At 37.4% G+C, this 20,197-nt stretch overlaps 1 protein-coding gene across 1 annotated transcript in view; it reads right to left on the bottom strand.

Moving 5' to 3' along the window:
- Frem1 (FRAS1 related extracellular matrix 1) overlaps nucleotides 1-20,197 on the bottom strand; it is a 124,506-nt gene that overhangs the window by 45,015 nt on the left and 59,294 nt on the right. Inside the window, exons 17-23 of the mRNA XM_076843420.2 lie at nucleotides 19,270-19,455; nucleotides 17,848-18,044; nucleotides 14,669-14,891; nucleotides 11,983-12,127; nucleotides 8,152-8,293; nucleotides 4,863-5,058; nucleotides 1,941-2,205 (exon numbers count right to left, since the gene is read on the bottom strand). Of these exons, the coding sequence (XP_076699535.2) occupies nucleotides 1,941-2,205; nucleotides 4,863-5,058; nucleotides 8,152-8,293; nucleotides 11,983-12,127; nucleotides 14,669-14,891; nucleotides 17,848-18,044; nucleotides 19,270-19,455 (1,354 nt within the window). The remainder of the gene's footprint in view (nucleotides 1-1,940; nucleotides 2,206-4,862; nucleotides 5,059-8,151; nucleotides 8,294-11,982; nucleotides 12,128-14,668; nucleotides 14,892-17,847; nucleotides 18,045-19,269; nucleotides 19,456-20,197) is intronic.

The raw sequence follows: 20,197 nt of genomic DNA, 5'->3' as shown, positions 1-20,197 counted from the left end.
CCTTTATGGGATGAGACCCAAGAATTTGTATTTTATAATTTTTCTTGGTAATTCTGAGGATTTTGAAATGTTGAAATTCCTGGGATAAATTATTTCTAAAATGCTATCTAATATGAATTTCTATGGCTGCAAATGAGGAAAATTTCTGTAATATCACCCATCCTTACACAAAGAGATTTTATCTTCTAGCAGGGTACCGGTTTCTCCAATGGCCATTAATGTCTTCAGCAGATTCTCCTATGGGCCTTGACTGGGGGGAGCAGGACTGGAGTGAAGCAAGAAGTCCAGAAACAGGTGTAAAATAAAAAGCCCTGGATCTGATATTCATGTGTTAAGCCAAGAATCACCTGCCTACATCAGCAAACAGGAGGAAAAGAATAAGCACTATTCCTCTCTGTAACTCCCTGCCTCCTTAAGGACCATGTTTGATATTGTAAAAGGAGGAAGGGGGTCAAGGAAAGAATAAAATAAAAATGACAACCACAATAAGAGCACTAATGACAGCAGCTATTACCTGTTTAGTTCTCCCTATGTGCCAGATACTGTTTTACATACTTTACAGGTATAAGGTCATTTATACCTGTATACATACATGACTTGGTTAAGATAGTGTTGAACTAAACGATTGCTTGTTAAAGGACATTTGTCAAGAGATGAAAGAAGATATTTGTTCAGCTTCCCTGGATTTTTTGTTAGTTTAACTGTTGGACTATCCAGCTCATCTTTCAAAAATCACTTTAAATACTCAAAAGATGAAGTCATCTTTACTGACATCTAGACAGTACTTATCACCATGATCTATTGAATGTGGAAGAGTAGATGCCAGAGAGGAGTGATATTTAAACATGGGCATGCCCATAGTGCTTAATATTTTATGGGAATACACTAAATAGTATAGGAATTTGCCACATTTATATCATTTTATAATGTTCTTTAGAAGGTTGTATTGGACATGGTGAAAATTGTACTGGAAGCCAGAAGCCCCATGGGTATGCAGACAAATCTAGGCTCTCAGACTCACCTTCTTAATCAGTAAAATTCAGGGTAGATTATGTGCCATGGTTCCCCAAAAGGCTAGAACAATTTCCCAGCCCTCACCCCTGCTTGGGGTCTGCACTTTGTCAAGAACCTCAAGTTTGGCCAGTTTTGAGAGCTGCTGGATGATAGATCTTCTTGAGTTTCTCCTGTTTCATGTGACTTGAAACAAATTTCCATATTTTAAATGAATATACATTTTCATTAATGTTGAATCTTTGCCTTTTCACCAGATTGTTATTCGTCCCAATGATTTATTTGATACTGAATCCTTGAACAGGTGCACAGTCTCCAATTATAACATTGTTTCTGTGGGGAAACATGATCTACTTTGTGACAACATGATTTATGATACAGTTATGGGAACATGTTGTGTCAGAAGTCATGTCTACTTATGCCAAACTTATTATGCTAATAAATGCCTTTTCCTCAGACAGAAAACATACTTTAAAAAGGAGGGAAATTACTTTTCTATGTGTATCCTTAGCTAGGACCCTCAACTGTTCATGCTCCTACTCACAGAAGAGCTTGCATTTGTATCTGCTTATTGCATTTATTCTTCAGCAACAGGCCCTGATTTCTTGTCTTTCTGCTGTCATTGTAAGGCTCATTTTATGAGCCTTTACCTTTCATATAGCAAGGCAGGAAAAGAGAGACACAGCTATGACTGAGCTGGAAAAGCACTCAATTCTGCTTCCTCCTCCTCCTCCTCCTCCTCCTCCTCCTCCTCCTTCTTCTATTTTTTGTTTTAAATAAATTTATGGTATGCATTTAAGATATATAAAAGGACATCATAAGACACATAGAATAAAATGTTACTATAAGAAAACTCATTAATATACTCCTTTTCTCTTTCTAAGCATTAATCCAAAGAAAGGGTTCAGAGAACTTTTCATAGGTCTCACCTGAAGCTGTCACTGGGCACAGCTGCCCCACTCTTATGTATGTAGCAGACTGTCTGCCCCACTATGTCCATTTGGCTGAAGCTTGTAATGGGGACCCCGGGATAGCGGACATATTCCACCTGGCCATACCGCGGCGGAGAGGTGATGGCATACAGCAGTTCCTCAGGCCTGTCTGTTCCATCCACAGCCAGAAGAGTGGTGGTCGTCAAGAACCCTCTGTCGCCTTTAGATACCACAAGTGGTTTTGCAAGAAGGACAATATCACCTGCATGGCAGAAGAGACTGTGGTCAAGAATCCTATTTAAAAACACAGAATGTTCCAAGCAAAGGTAAAAGATGAAGGCCTGATGTCAAAATTCAATTAACACACAACATAGGAAGGTTTATGTAATTTTTTATTTATTTATTTATTTTTTTGGTACCAAGGATTGAACCCAGGAGTGCTTGACCACTGAGCCACATCCTAGCCCTTTTATATTTTGTTCTGAGACAGAATCTCACTAAGTTGCTTAGGGCCTCACTAAGCGGTGGAGGCTGGCTTTGAATTTGTGATCCTCCTGTGCCATTGGGATTACAGGCATGCACCACTACATCTGACTTATGTAACTATTATAAATAAAATGCAAAAGAAATGATCAGGCATTTCACATGAAGAGGAACTATGTGTGGCCAATAAGGATATTAAAAGATGATTGATCTCATTAGTAATTGTGGAAATACAAATAAGATCACAATCAATTGCCGTCTTATAACTCTCTGATGAGCAAAGATGTAGAAATCTGATTATATTAAGTGTTAAAGAGGATGTAGGTCAAAATAATCTTATGTACAACAATGAAGGGAGTGTAAACTGACACACAATTTGAACTATTTTGTATAATTGGCTATTCACATATACATTGGCCCTGCCATTGTACTCCAGGGGTGTACTGGAGAGAAACTCTTGTACCTCAGGAGACATGTACCAAAATGGTCATTGAGCTCTATTTGTATTGAAAAAACTTGAGACAACCCAAATGCCTCTTCAAAAGTGAACAAAATGTGATGCATGCATATAATGGAATATTATTCAGCCATAAAAAGAAGGCAAAAAAAGTGGGCATATAAAACAACTATGGTCTATTCACACAATTGACTCATGCTTTAGAAAAATGAATGGACTACAGCTACACATGGCAATACAGATGTACTTTGTAAACATTTTCTAGTTGCATGAATAAGTCAAGAAAACTATAAGGAAAAATTAGAAGAAAATTTTCTTCACCAAATTCAAGATAATGGTTGTCCTGGAAGATGGGAACAGATGTCTGTTATTGCAATATTTCAGGCCCTATTGTGTGGTAGTTGCACACACGTTTGTTGTATATTTTTAAAAGGTTTGTTTATACACTCATGTCCATAGCAGGATTATTCACAATTTCCAGAAGGTGGGAACTACCTGAGTCCCCTCCATGGATGAATGGAGAAACAAAATGTGATGCATGCATACAATGGAATATTATTCAGCCATAAAAAGAAGGTGGATTCTGCCACATGCTACAGCACAGATGAACCTGAGAGCATTATGCTAAGTGAAACTAGCCAGTCACCAAAAGACAAACATCAGATGCTATCACTTATATTAAGCACCTAGCCTGGAGTCAGATTCTTAGAAACAAATGGTGGTTGCCAGGGACCGGGGGAAAGGAAATTATATTGAGTATGGAGTCTTCATTTAGCAAGATGAAAACATCCTGGAGATTAGTTACACAACAATATGCATATAATTAATACTACTGAACTGTACACTCAAAACAGCTAAGATTGTACATTTTAAGATATGCATATTTTACCTCAATTTTAAAGAAAATGCATAACTGTATGATGATTAAATACTGCAGAAATGGATCATGTGTGGGCCAATGATATTCACCTGAGATCCGTTAAAAACAATCGTATCTACAGAATTTGTTCTTTGTATCAGGCACGGGACTAAGGGCTCTTACATGTTCATAACCATCTTGTGAGATATAGTAATGTCATGTTCCCAGATCATAAATAAGGAAACTAAAGTATAGAAATGCTAATTAACCTGCTCATGTCTACACAATTAGTAAAAGGTGGAGATCCAAGTTGTACTCAAGCCATTTGAAATGAGAACACAAACTCTTAAACACCATATTGCTTTCTTCCCTCTCTCTAATATATAGGGAGTTCTGTATGAATACTTTAAGGTGAATATCCAAAAGGAAAAAAATATGTGAAGTAAATACCAAGTCATTTCTGGATTGAAAAACACAAATGGTCAATAAGATTTTGAAGATATTCAATCTCATGAGAAAACAAAAAACGAAAAATAAAATTAAACATGGAGGTGGTATAATTTTTCCCTTGCTCTGCCTAATGAATTCAACTGTTTCCTTTATTGCTGAGGAGTGTACCCTAGCACTTTCAAAGTGAAAAGAGTGACAACCTCGACCTTTTTCAATTTCAAACTTTCTTTTTGTTATTTCTTTAATTTAAAAACACATTTGCTTTACTTCCTTTCATGTTATTGCATTGGACATATTTTTCTTTGTAACTCTATTTTCAAATGATACTGTGTTTCCGGAAGATAAACTAGAGTTAGCACATCAATTTGGTAAGATTTTAGTTAAAGCAAAAAGTCCTGACTATTAAATTAGCCTGTGGAGATGTATCGTGAGCAAGGCTGGATTTCTAATAGAAATAAGATTGGCTACTCCTGTGAACTTCATAGATCCCAGGAGAAGCAGGTGTGGAGTTACAGCATTGAATCATGAATGATGGAATTTCAGGAATGAAGGATAGAAGGAAGAAAGGTAATGAGGGAGACAGGGAAACGGAACAAATGTTGAGTACCTGTAGCAGCTCTTTTCCAGTTATAAAACTAATCCCAATAAACACTGGTAAACATCCTTTTACCTTTTCCCATATTCTTGATGATGATGTGACAGTCAAATGCAGGTGATCTGTTGTCACCATCCCAGAGGTAGAAGGTGAAGCTATCTCGATTCTGGGAGTCCATTGCCCCGGTGTGCGTGTATCTCAGCAAATTCAGATCCACTTCTTCCTGGGTGCATTTCATGCCCGGGGAGAGAGAAACCCAGTCTCTCCCTATCTGAAAGGTATCAGAATTAGTCAGATGCCCATGTTTTTTCCCCCAGTTGAATTAGTGAATATTTTATACATATCCTCTGAAATCCTCCAATAAAAATAACATTTCAGAGAAATTTCAAAATATATTTTTCCATGTTACTTTGTTTTTGTATTTTCTAAAAAATATGTTACAATAAATTAAGATCGTGGCTAAAAAAAACTAGTTTGAACCAAAGGATTTTTGACATAGTCATGTGACAATTTAATAGCATTGATTCTTTCAAGGTATTTATCATCAGCAATCATAGCTGATTAAATATTCCAATTAATGAGAGCAGGTGGGTAATCGAGCTGCTGGAATGTGTTCTTCAGAAATTAGATGTGTTTCTTTTGGAGTTCCCTTTTTTAGTTCCTATCATTGTACAACTAATCAAACCTATTTTTGCAAAGTGGTTCATTACTAGGCTTCTCTGATAAGACAAAAATAGAATGAATGCATTTTATTCTCCAGTCCATTTTCTAGTTTTACTGAAGCCTGAAGAAAATGATCCAGACCCCTATCACTCCCTACATTTATATCCTAAATCAGCAAAAAATATAATCTGCAAATATCACATGTACTATTTTTATCAGAATCTTCTAAAAATCAGCCAACATCTATTCTGTAGAGCTCAGTACAGAAAATGTGGCATTTTCAATTTAAAGAGGTTCTTATGCTGGAGGGTTGGTTTACAACAGAGAGAGAGAGAGAAAGAGAGAGAGAGAGAGAGAATTAGAAAGTGAAATAATAAACCTGTATCTTATTAATAATCCTATTGCTGTTTTAAGATATACACATGGCTTTCCCTAAGAACAGCTCATAAAAAAGTAATTTGATATAACTGAAGAAAATGTCATTTTAGAATTTTACAGTATGAACTATATTGCACTTTTTCTGTCTGATTTAAGTAACTAAGACAGAAACATGAATCATTCACCTTTTATGTCCTTTCAATACATTATTCCACCTATTCCTGGCTTCTAGAAGAGAAGCTCTGTCCTGCTCTCTCCTTATAATCTTGCCACTTGTCTCTCTGTCATTCTACTTGATGAGGTTTCTTCCTCTTTAATACTCTTGCCCATCTGATGCTTGCAACATACGTTCAGCCCCAGGGCTCTTGGGTGAAAGTTAATTATATTGTAGTAGTTAAGCTCAGTGTTCATTTCCATAATAAGATCTATTTGCAAATACATTTTTTTTTTCAAGCAGATTCTTTTTCTGGTTTTAAACTAGACAGTCTACAGTTATATTTAAGTTTTCCTCTTTGTAACCTTGTCCAGGAAAATAAATACAGAATACCAAATCTGTTGCTCTCTCTTGCCTTAACCAAACTCTTCTCTTACACCCTCAAATGGGAATTTGATCTGACAGAATCATCTGAAAGCCAAAACATGGGAGAAAATAAGAACTGGACTCAAAATGAGAAAAACCAAGGAAAGCCAACAAGAAAACATGATCTCTTGAGACAGTCCAGGAGGCCTGGAGTCCTGGTCCCCAGCCTTGGGGAGCCTGAAGGAGGTGCAAGAGAATGGTGGGGAGCCCCACTGGGAATCCGAACCCATCTGGATTTTCACATATCCAAAACAGTTCAGTTCCCAAGCCACCCAAATGTGTGAGCTTTCGCTGCATTTCTGCTTCATTACTCTTCAAAATGAAATAAGGACCCAGCTGTACCTCAATTTAAATCAGCAATTGCTCTTCACTCTGATTCTCTATGGTGCCCACACTCTAAGACAACCAAGCTGTTCCACACAGAAAGCATCCTTGCTGCTTTAGAGGACTGTGTTAAGAAATCAGTCGAACCATCACACCAGGCATTGCTAGTGGTCGTTGCTGGTCTGACTCCACTATTCAATAAACATTTTGGCGGATTCCTGGACAGACCTTCTCAAGTGACTAATCCTTAAGAATCATTCACATGGTCTGAATAGAATGAAATCTGGCCATTCTAGGACTAAAGTGAAACAAGGAGGTACTGTCAGATCACAAGCAGTTGGAAGAGTTAGCAATAGAAACCATGTGACTTTCTCCTAGGATCCCCTAACATTTCCATGCTTATAGTTTCCTGATACAAATCAGGGATGTGAATTACTGCATCATGCAGTTTACTGGATTCAGGTATGGCAGCTGTCACCACAATCTGGGGTGGGATGGCCTCCACATGAAGTTTCTGCCCAGGGTTTTTGGTGCAAGATGTTACCCACTGGAACCTTTGCGTGAGGTCTCTGGGGTGGCAAGGGAAAGTGGGATTGCAGAGTAAGGGCACCAACCCTCCAGCTTTAAGTTCATCTCAGATAAAACACAGAACAATTTGGTAAATGTACAGTGAACTGTCTCCCTAGAGAAGAGACAGGATTGTCACTGCTTGGAGAGGAGGATGAAGTTTGAGAGAGAAACGTGAAGGCTCCCCTTGCTGAGACTCATTGAAAAGGCAGAAGGTGATAACACTAAGGTAAGGTTTGGAGTCCCAAGTGGAGGGGGGCTTGATCCCTGGGCTGCACTCTCAGGTCTCTGCACTATAGTGTCAGGGGACAGAGGCTTCATTTGTTAGAGGACTAGAGCAGAAGGAGCTGGAGACACCCTCTTCATATTTTCCTAGGCTTAACTGTCATGAAAAAAAAAATCAATTTTTTCATCTTTCTGAAAATGATCTGCATCTTAGCTGGGAGAGAGAGGGTTGCTGGTAGATTTGAAGGAGTTTTGCACTTGACATGGTAGATGGTAAAGAGAAAAGTTACTCGGGTCATAAGAAAAAAAATCTGGTGGGAATGAAGATATCTCAGAAGAAGCTAGATTCTTCAGAAGCAGACAACTTCCTTTACCTGGTAACTTCCTCCCTCAGCCTTTAGGGAAAAGCTCTGGGGAAGGGAGCAATAAAGAACCTTAATATTGGTTGAATTTACCTTAAATTGACTAAGAAAATTTAGAAGGACATTTCCCTGGTTTAGGAAAATTCATCTCTGGACACAAAAAAAAATATGACTGAGAATAAATTCAATTGCACAAATATGGATGTTGAGCAAATTTAAAACCACTATATTAATTTCAAAAAAAATAAGCCTTAAAACTACTAACCTTAAGCTGAAGTTGTCCATGTTGGGGAAGCCTTTCAAATAAATAGTAAATCTTCTCCCTGGGTGAGTCTTTGTCTACAGCGGAAAGAACGGCACTAGAAATAATACGGGTATCCCCCATATTCATTTCAATTTCAGCCTTCCTGCAAAAAGGGAAATGCCTGGGTTGATATGAAAACGGAAGGTGTTCCTTTAACAGGGAATACTTATATTGACTCTCACAGTTCCCACCCTTCAGCACCTGAGGAAGGATTTTCAACAGCCAAAGTGCCGAGAATGAAGTGCAGACATGAAAAAAGGTCTCATTTCACTTTACGTGCGAAAGTCTAAAAAGAAATGAGGCAGCAGCAATGAATAGAGTAGCACAAAATTAAAACACTTCTAACTGCTAACACGTGTAGAACTTATAATTTTATAACTATAAATTCAGTTCAGCCAGGCATGGTGCGCACACCTGTAATCCCAGCAGATTGGGAGGCTGAGAGGCAGGAGAATCGAGTTCAAAGCCAGCCTCAGCAAAAGCAAAGTGCTACGCAATTCAGTGAGATCCTGTTTCTAAATAAAATACAAAGTAGGGCTGGAGATGTGGCTCAATGGTTGAATGCCTCTGAGTTAAATTCCTGGTACAAAAAAAAATTCAGTTCATAAAATGATTATTTCTAATATTTCATTTGACACTCACCACAATAGCTCCATAAGTAATGGGCCAGGTACTATCACTGTAATTTTATAGACAGAAGCTTACTGAAAGAGATTAAGTGACTTATACACAGTGTTCCAGTACCCTTTGTGATATGCCATTCTGAGTTTGGTAGTATTTAGGTAATCTGGGGGCCTCTAATATAGGCTTCATCTCTGTGGTCATGTTCTGGTAGCCTGTGTTCTCTTTATCATGCCTCATCTCTGCCCAGGGCTTGAGCCACCAGGTAGCTGCTGGCATCTTGAGCTGCAGGCTGGCACAGCAAGCAGGCTTGGGTGGGAACAGCTGGTGCTTCTAACCTGGACGCTGCTGCTGTGGTTTTTACAGGGCCTCTGTGGTGCTGCTGCTTCTAGAGCCAATATGGCCACTTTCCCTAGTCTCATCCAAGGGAAGAGACCTCCTCCCACCAGTGCTTCTAGCTCTCAACCATGGACATTACACATGCCTACTCTGTCCACCCTAGCGGGCTTGTTTCTGAGAAATATTGAGACATGTGAACTACTTGGGATTCAGAGCAAGGACTTTGAGCATCACCAACCGGCACCAACAAACAGCCTTCCAGTCCTCTGCCATGAAGCCAAGGTCAGGACACTTCAGTTTCTTGTCCACCAGGATTGATATCCCCCTTGGCAGTAAGAGGAGACTTTGGTCTATCTTTTTACTGGAGAATATTAGTCCCATTATTCTAGAAGGCAAAGGGATCTGTTGCATCTGTTGGTTGGGGGCTTAGGGAGATTAGTGGTGCTTTTTATCAAAAGAGACAGAAAATCCAAACAGGAAGCCAGAATGATGAAGGTGGGAATTTGGTAAGAAGAAAAGTGTCAGTATTAAACATCGAGAAGAAAAGAGGGGTCTCTAAAAGGGACCCTGGACAAAGACTGTGGTGCAAGTCATTTGTTTGAGAGGCGATCTCAGGAAGAAGGAGAGAAGCAGGGAGTGAGAAAGGAAAAGACAACAAAGGGTATATTTCCTGAGTGGGCAGTTGGGCTCAAACCTACTAGAAATACTTTTTTTTTTTTTTTTTCCTTTTCAAGGGACAGGATCTTGCTGTGTTGTCAGGCGGCCCTAATATCTAGGCTTAAGAGATCCTCTTGCCTCAGTCTCCCAAATAGCTGGGGTGATAGGCATGTGTTATACACTCCAGTTGCTGGGGATCTCTTGAGGAGCCATGGAGGATGTCACTAAGATTGTGCTTCTGGAGGACAGGAAGCTGGCACATTTATCTCATTTTCTAGCTCCTGAGGCTCAGGGCTGTCCCTACAATGCTCTCTGCTGTGCCTGAATGTGGGCTAAATGAGCCACTGCAGCTCAAAGAAAGCCCCAAATTTGAAAAGTGGAGCAGGGCACTGTGGGCATCTGAGGTGGGGTGCTGATTCTGAGCAGGGTACATTCCCCCACAACCACCAAGAGAATCACAAGTGAGCTGAGGGGCTGGGACTCAAGGAACTAGAATGTTGACCCAGCACCTAAGAGGACCACCAAACAAATGACATCATAGGCTCTACCAGGGTCCAGTGAGGTGACAAGAGTCACAGGATTTGGTGGAAAAGCCAAGGGTAACTTCTAAGGGAGCAGCTTTAATAGAGTGGTAACAGCTTTTGGTTAGAGACATTGGCAGAAATGGAAGAAACCAGAACAAGCTACTCTTGCAAAAAGTTTGGCAGTGAAATGAGTGTGGGACTGGGTTGTCTGAGTCCTCAGAATGAAGATAGTTACTTGCGATAGTGACGACAATGAACACTTTGTACATGAGCCGAGTGCAATGGCTCATGCCTGTAATCCCAGCGACTCAGGAGGCTGAAGCAAAAGGATCTCGAGTTCAAACCCAGCTTCAGCAACTTAGTGAGGCCCCAAGCAACTCAACGAAACCCTGTCTCTAATAAAATATTTTCAAGAGGGCTGGGGATGTGGCTTGGTAGTTAAGCATCCCTGGATTCGATCCCTGGTACGCCTCCGCCCCCCCCCCAAAAAAAGAGGTGCACAATGTTTTAGCCATTCTTTTAAGCACTTTTAAATGTTTTTTGTTCACTTAATCCTTTCAATAGCCTATGAAGAGGATACAAACACTATCCCCATTCACAGAGAGGTTAGCAGACACAATGAGTAGTGTTCTCAAGGTCACACCACCACACCAAAGTACAGAATTACTGAGTCAATCTAACTCCAGCATTTGCTCTCTTAACTACTCACCATATCCCTGTGTCTTACTGATAGAAAGAAGGAAAAGGGAGAAATTGAAGATGCAGGAGGGGAAAAATTATGATGTACTAGAAGGAGGCAAAAGGTGATCTATTCAAGGACACATGGGAGATAAAGGGAGAACATTGCTTCCTCTCCACAAGACAGAATGAAAGAGAAAGATAAGAGAAAGGAGGAATTTGCAAAAATTATAAACATCTGAGGTAATAGAAATCCCAATTACCCAGACCCAATCATTACACCTTGTATACCTGTACTAAAACATCATACTGAATCCCAAAAAATGTACAATTATATGTCAACTAAAAATAAAAATGTATTTTTAAAAGAAAAAAAAAACAAGGGATTTTGAAGCAATCAAAGAGGTGTGGTAATTTTGTAGCTGTAATATCTGAGGAAGTTTAGTAGCAAGGATGTGGCCTTCTATTACTAAAAGGGGTGTTGATACATGTGGAACTTGGTAGAAATATGGTAGATCATGAAGAACCAAGATGATGAAAGGAGTATGATTGATTATTTCCCTCTGTCACTCTTATTTAAAAGTTTGAGCAAGTCCATTGTGAGGACTGTTTGCAGTTAACATTACCATTCTTGAATAGAATACACATAATGATTGAACTTTGGTGCATGTGGGCATAGGTCTAAATATTTATTAGCATATTCCTTCTATGCTGTATGCTCAGTCATTCTTATTTTTTTATATTTTCTTGGAAATTTTAGAAGAAAATCAAATAATTAAAGGACTTGTTAAGAGGAGGTTTCATTCACTGGCATTTACACTAAGGGTTCCAGGTGCCTGTGTGGGTGGAGCAAGTTAAGATGGATCAAATGATGGAATACTTCCTTAGGGGACACACACTTGTTCTTCACCCAGGATCACAGACTTCACAGAGCTTCATAAAAATCAGGAAGGGACTTTCTTAGGTGGCTTACTTGCTTAGCATTGGTTTCTCATCATTAACCGGAGTGATCTCTACTGAAATGGTTTTAAGTATCTTGTGTTTCCCATCTGACAATTGGATTGTAAAGTCATCAGCAAAGCTCTCAGAGTCATCATGCACATAGGTCAACCTCATTCCTAGAAAAGGAGAAAAAGAAAGTAAAGCTCACTTAGGATTGAACCATCCCAACACACATCACAGGTAATCTGTTTTAAATCTGAGGAACTGGTACTAGCAAGATTTCATGGGGACCAGTGGTGTAGCTAACTGAGAAGTTGGCTAGCAAGACAAGATCCTGGCTAGTTTCTCCTGCATGGGAGAAAAAGGTATACTAATCAGTACACTAGGGTGAAATAAAACTTGTCTTAGAAAATTAAAAAGTACATTCATATCCCATTATAAATTCTTTATTTTAAATAATTTAGAATTTGACAGAGGCCTTGTTTTAAATCAGTGAGAAAAAGATGTATTATTAAGTAAACCATATAAAAAACAAAGGTGTCAGAGAGTTTAAATGAAACAGAAACTTAATTACTTGGGAAAAATTAGAGAGATATAGCCCTATCTTGAGCCAGTCCCCAAGATAAAAGCTTAAATATTAAAAACCATATTTAACTATATTTTTTAAACCTGCCTAATATTCACATGGAAATACAAGAGACCCAGAATAGCCAAGTCTTGCGAATTGGTGTAACCACTCTGAAAACAGAAAACTTGGAGTGGACCACCACTTGATCTAGCTATCCCACTCATCAGTATATACTCAAAGGACATAAAATCAGTATACTACAGTGAAACTGCCACATCAATGTTTATAGCAACTCAACTCACAATGGCTAAACTATGGAACCAACCTAGATGGCCTTCAGAGCTGAATGGATAAAGAAAATGTGGTATATATACACAATGAAATATTACTCGGCCTCTAAGAAGAATAAAATTATGGCATTTGCAGGTAAATGGATGGAGGTGGAGAATATCATGCTAAGTGAAATAAGCCCATCCCAGAAAACCCGAAGGCTGAATGTTTTCTCTGATAAGCCCATGCTGATCCATAATGGTGGGGGTGGAATGAAGGAACTTTGGATTGGGTACAGGAGAGTGAGGGGACAGAGTGTGGAATGGGAAGGACAGTGGAATGAGATGAACATTACCACCCTATATACATGTATAATTACACTACCAGTGTGACTCTGCACCATGTCCAGCCAGAGGAAGGAGAATTGTGCTCCATTTGTGTACAATGTGTCAAAATGCATTCTAGTGTCATATATAACTAATCAGAATGATTTTTTTAAAATACAATTAATTAAAAAAAAAGACAACATGGAGAAGAAATGGGTGGGCACCCCAGGGGAAGCTGACAGGAAGCTGCATTCTGAAGGCATGTCCTGGGCTAGCCCAAAAGGAGAAGGACCCTGCAGACTGGGGAAAGAAAACAGGTAGAGAAGGAAGGAGAATGAGAGTAGGCAGTAATTCTGAAACTGAACCATTTGGTCACATTTTTTAAAAGTATTTTTATAAGTGGGAAATGGGATAAGATCAGTGTTTTTTAAAGGAGAAAAGTAATTAAAAAATAATTCAGGCTGCTATTTCGATGTGTCATTTCCCTAAAGAGCAAATTATCTCCTCAGAGACTAATGAGTCCTTATTATATGTGGTTCTATATTTGTTTCAACTATGGAAATTTTGGCAGACAAAGCTCTTAAAATTTAGTTCCATGATCTCATTAATTTTAAAAGGGAATTTTTTATTATGACATAAAAGTTTACATTAAAATACCAAAAATTGCAAATATTATTTTTAATGGTACTCTAAAAGTGAAAGAAAATATGTTATTGCCTTTCCAATAAGCTATCATTTCTAGCCAGGACTTCATGCCTATCAATATTCTAGAGCCCAGCAGTAACGCTGGAGGGATTAAAAAATAAAGTGAATGCTATTTCTTTACCCTCTATTTCTATGATTTATAATCATCTTTGCTCAGTTAAATTATATTCTAAAAATATTTGTTCCATATATCTATATAATATATGCATTATAATGTATATATTATAAATTGTAGATGGAAACAAGTATTTTCTTTATTTATTTTATGTATTTTTATGTGGTGCTGAGGAGCAAACCCAGTGCCTCACACATGCTAGGCAAGCTCTCAACTACTGAGCTACAACCCCAGCCCCTTAAATTACTTTTTAATTTGTTAAACTGATAAATAAAAATTATATGTAATTATAATATACAACATGATTTTTGACATATTATATGTGATATACTTGATATATATTATATACATATACACACATTGTGATATGGTTAAATCAAAATAATTAACATGCATTACTTTATAACTGTCTTTGTGTGTGTGTTTGTGTGTGTGTGTGTGTGTGCTGAGAATACTTAAGATCTATTCTTTAAGCAATTTTCAAGTACACGATATATTTTAGCAACCATAGTCACCAATGATGTACAATAGATGTCTTGAATGTATTCCTTCTGTCTAAATGAAACTTTGTACTCTTCGACCAGCATCTCCCCATTCCTCCCATCCCCCAGCCTCTGGAAACCATCATTCTACTCTCCACTTCTGTGAGTTAGACTTTTAGAGTCCACATGTAAGTCTAAATTAAATTATTAAATCAATAGCAACAATTGAATGGAAGTGGGACATGATATACCAGTCTTGAAAAGTTCCATGGAAAAGCTCTGAACAAGTTCCTGCTTCTGGTCAGGGTTGGCTGGCTGCTTATTCTGAGGAGAGTCTTTGCTGAGCATCCTATTGATGAGGAGACCATGACGTGGTTTCTGAGTGATGCTGAACAATAAGGGGTCCTGGGGGATGTCCAGGTCGGAAGCACTGATGACAGAAGAATCCAGCTCTGTCATCTGACCCTCACACACCTAACAGGAACAAGTCCAAAAAATCAGCTGTGTGTGCAATAGAATCTGTCCACTAGTTTCTTTTGACAAATTGCTAAAATTGTCATTTTAAGATACCGTATTGCAGATTTTCTATAACATTTATATATAATGAGTCCTAAAAAGAAATTGCTCATTTAATAGGAACATAAAAAGAAACATCAAATCTATTAATCTCCCTCATATTTTTTGAAGATTTTAAAGCAATTTTCATTTCCATGAACAAAAAGAACATATGATTTTAAATGAATATATTATTCATACTTTAAAAATTCGGGGAAAAAAGCAACCAAAGGATGCATAGTCTTTAGAAGTCAGAAAAGTTCAGTTGTAAAATCAAATCTAGAACCTTCACCTTCAGATACCAATCTGTTATTGTAACCTCCTGGACCTCATCCTTTCTACAATTCTTAGGTTTCTAACTGTTTTAGGAATGGCACAAATATCTATGTATGCTGCATGTATTTGGTGTTTTAACTTTTATCATAGCAGTAATATCTTCTTTATTTATTTCAGTCAACAATTGAGAAGGATGCTTCTGGCAGCAGATAGTGTGTATTTTAATTCTGGGTCTTTCATCTTTCCCTAATACTCACACCTCAAATTTTCCTGACCCACTTTCCCACACCCCACTTTAGGTTTGTAATCCTTAAAGCACAAAGAGAGTGGAATGTTCATGATTTCATGCAGGATCTAGTCATTTAAACAATATGGTACTTAGATGTCCTGACCTTTTCCCCCACTCATAGTGAGGATAGGGAGAACAAGGAAATATTTTTGCTTCCTATTTTGAAATATGGCAGGATTTCAGTAATAAAAGAGAACAAATTCTATACATGCTTCTTGGGAATCTGCAATATCACTATGCTACATGCTGTGGAAATATGAATATTCTCAAGAATCTAAGTCAGGAGAGACTGAAGGCCTCTCCACCAATAACTGTAATATGAGGAAGACAACACCCAGCACTGCTAGATACCAATAAACCAGAAGCACAATAGGGTGGAGGACACCAGGATATCTTTATGGCTGAGAGCACAATCAAAGCTTGAAGGGCAAATACGGGTTAGAATCTCATGGACTTTGAAAGGAACCCTCCTGTAACCACTTTTTACAGAATGCACATAAAGAAGAGTTACTCACCATACATGATGCCTGAGCTAAAATGATGCTAATTTTCATTTATCTGACCTCACTTATTAAGGACTGAGGCAGTATCATAGATTAATTCATAATGATACGCTTATAAAAATTATCTTTGATCACAATTCACCTATTTTTTCAAAAAACTTTAATAAAGCAACTTAAAATATATTATTAATTATTATTCATCATAGAAATTAACTATGAAGCCTTCCCCCCCCCACCGACACACTGTATAGGACAACATTTCTTATTTATAAAATGGTAAGTTCATTCACAAGGGTACTAGGAAATTTTACTGAAAAAATGTGGTATTCTTTGTTGGAAATTGAATTATTTATTGAGATTATGACAATGCAAAGCTTAGATCAATACTCATAAAAGGCAGACATTTACAAGTCGGTAAGTTTGGAATGCATTACAATAAACTAAAACTTCAAGTGTTTTTTGTAGCACCATGTGATAAAAGTCCAGCTATCCACAAAATAAATATATTTTCTCACAAGAAAGAAAAATATTCCTTGAAGCTTAGTCGCCTCTGCCAACGACACTGGTACTCCATATTTGTTACCCTATAACAGCTTCTCTAAGGAAGACACACGTAAAAAGCATGATTACTTCCAAAGAGCAAGGGACAACTTCCTAGTAGCCTAATTATTTCTGAAGCCCCAACCCTAGACACATACAACACAATGGAGGTAAGTATAGAAGGAATCATTTGTATATATTTTTTTTTTTGTCTCACATAATTACTGAGGGGCTCTCCAGAGAAACCCATGTGCCAACAAAATAGAAAAGACAGAGCTGCCTCTTAAATTTAATGCTGAGGTGACTCTCATGTACCATTAAGATTCAGTAGAAAATTAAAAACAAACAAAGACTTTCACATTTAGAATGTAATTTTTTTAGCAGGAAAAAAAAAAAACCAAAACAATGACTTTGGCCAATAACAGAAAATAGATAACAAATACAACAATGACAATAATTATGACACCTATCGATTAAGGGTCTGCTCTATGCCTGGCCATCTCAATCGTCATGGCTAACCCTCAAAGAAGATTTTATATACAGTTTGCAGATGAGGAAACAGAAGCCCAAGATCATACACCTATTAAAAGCAAGACCCCAAGTCCCTCTAATTCCAAAGCCTGTGTTCATCCTATTTCTTCAGGATTTGCTAATACATATGTCTGGATTAAATAATCATTTACATTTATATGTACTCATACATATAAATTGCTTAAAAAGAGTTATATACTAATGTGAAAGATTTTAAATTTACATATTTTTTTTTTAGGAAATGAACTGTAGAGTAGTAGATAAAATTTGTCCCTATTTAAAAATTAAAAACTAAAACAAATAACAATATCATACACATTACTAGTATGTGCAAGAATTATTTAGGCTATTTAGTTAACCTCATTAAGCCTAATTTCTTCAGTTACAAAATGACAATAATAATGCCATCCCCTTAAGAGTCAACAGTGAGGATTAAATACAAATGCATATAAAGGGCTTGGAATCTACAACATAGTAAGTACTCCATTCTATACATATGCAATGTAGTAAGTGTATCCATGCAATTGCCCAATGCTAGCAATAATTATGATTATAGCCATTATTGTTATTATTAGAGTAATAGTTTTCAAGTAATCACATGACATAGGTTACTGCATTCTCTACCCCTCACCAAATTAGTGTGTTTAGAGCTTCTGAACCAATTTAAATGGACTAGGTTAAAATAAAGATTAAAAAATGATGAGTGAGAAATGGAATATTATGATAAGGTTCTTACAGTAATATTCTGCACTACAAAGTCAGGAACTTCATCATTTGTGGGGTTGATTATAACATAAAATGGAGTCTGCAAGGAGCGTCGCTTCCCATCTGTGACGTACACCACAAACTGGTCAGTGGTCGGTTCCATCCTCAGGTGTCTGGATTGCACATAGTTGATGTGCAAAGCCTTCATGTCTTTCCAGTGAAAGGAAGCTAGAGCACACCAAGATGGAACAGGTAAGTAAGAAAAGCATTATTTACAAGGTACTGGTCCTTATCTTTAACCCAATAACACCCTGTTTTTCAGCAAAACCAATAAAAGATCATGGCAGTTCACCTAAGTATCTGCTGTCAGGGACAGCTGCAACATCTGCCAACCATTAACATAAAAACAGATAACCATAGATCAAAAGGACGGATTCAAATACACAGGGAGAACAGAAGAGCAATAGCTAAAAACCAGAATGCAGAGGAACTTTCTGACCACTCTTCAGATCCGTGGAATGAATGCCGGGAGACCTTTATCTGACCACTGCTGCTGCATGAGCAGCTCATGCTACACTTCAGTAAGAAAGAGCCCACCTCTTTCACATAGAGGCAAAACAGGAGACGATTCTTGGGCTTACTTGATGTACACCTCAAGCACCTGATTGAATTGAATGGAATTAGCTGATATAATGTTTGTGTATTAAGATGTAGCCTTAAATCAAAAAAGGGCTCCATGAGTGAATTAATTCACAGGAAAAATTGGGCAATGTTTGATGCAATTAATCTTAAATCCAGACTTTCTCATATTTAAAGTAGATATGCCTCAAAAAGGGCTCGCAGAATCATATACTTCTAAAGTAACTTAAAAATATATTATTAATTATTATTATCATCTTAGGAAAATTTGTATTTTTGCTCTCTGCTTTTGTTTTGGTTGTTTTGTTTTTGCCTGAAATGCAGGAGATATTTTAGTATCTGAGACAGGTTTTGATTTCAAAATTAATGTTATCTTCTTAAACTTTTCAGACTTTCTTTCTATATAACACTCATAGTATGTTTTCCAATCTTTTCCACCAGTATCTATTAAAATGATGAAAAGTTGTGAGACTGAGACCTTGTAAGCTCCCACCAGATAAATTCTATTACAGCATTCTGTGCTGCTATAAGGGCCTTTAAAAACATTATCTCTTCTATATATATATTCTCATTTCTTCATAAATGAAATCTCCACTTATTTGATATTAACTTGTATGCATAGAAAAAATCAGAATAAAAATTTAAAAATAATAGATTCAAAAGTATCAGAAATAATCAGATTGATAATAATAATTTCTTGAATGTACATGGTGCTTTGAACCTTTTTGGATTCCTTGCCCAGTTATTAAGCATGATCTGGCCAATTACATCCATAAATAGAACAGTTAATGCTAGTCATGAAACCATCACTTACCTATACTTATGCCCATATTGCTTTTCTCAAAACCCACAGAAGGAAGTGTGTTTTCAAGGTAACCAAATCGGGGAGGAGAAACCAAAACAAATTCCAAGTCATCTGCAGTAGTGTCAGGATCATTGGCAGACAAATGGTTAATGGTAAGGGCTGCTGAGAACCCCTCATCTACAAGGAACATGGTACCTGCATACAAATAACAACACAATCATGAATTAGCATGAAATCTTCTAATCAGAATAGGAAAGACAAAAGGGAGTGATTGAAGTTCCAATTCAGAGACGCCTCCCCTATGCAAATACACTTCCATGGAAGATGTTCACTTCCTTTGGCATAATTCTCTTTATTCTCTTTACAGTGAAAATATTCAGGGATAACGGGTGGAATTTAATTTGACTTATGGAATTATATCTTTTTTCTTGTACAAGCAAGCCAGACAATAATTGAAAGACAGCCGAAATACTAACTACTCCTGCACAGCCTTTTAGTCATTCTCAAGGAACTCTGATTTCCCTTGTGTCTCTACAGAAGTGACAAATGAAAATGCGAATTGCCAAACTGTTTTAATGATAAGCCACTAAATGTAGTTTATGTACTCTTCAAGATCAGTTGTTACCTCTGTTTGTCAGAGCGTTAATTGCCTGAGAGCTATTATGAATTGCTCATAACGAACATTTTTTTTCATGCCTTGGTGCTTAATTATTCTGCTGGGATAATGCTTCCTTTCCAGAACATTGCTTGGGAGATAGTTTGCAAATTACAATAACATTCATACATATGCTTATATTTTTTTTTCTGAGGGACAGAATATATACATAATGCTTATGAAGAGATGACTTTCTAAATAGCAAATAAGGTTAAAAGTATATAAATGGTCTCTCTGGTATACTCATTCTGTTCTAATAGAAATTACTATGGATAAAATAAA

Source organism: Callospermophilus lateralis, chromosome 2 (assembly GCF_048772815.1).
Source record: "Callospermophilus lateralis isolate mCalLat2 chromosome 2, mCalLat2.hap1, whole genome shotgun sequence".
NCBI classification, from domain to species: Eukaryota; Metazoa; Chordata; class Mammalia; order Rodentia; family Sciuridae; genus Callospermophilus; species Callospermophilus lateralis.
Note: the sequence above shows the minus strand (reverse complement) of the source record. Positions and strands in the feature narration are given on the sequence as shown.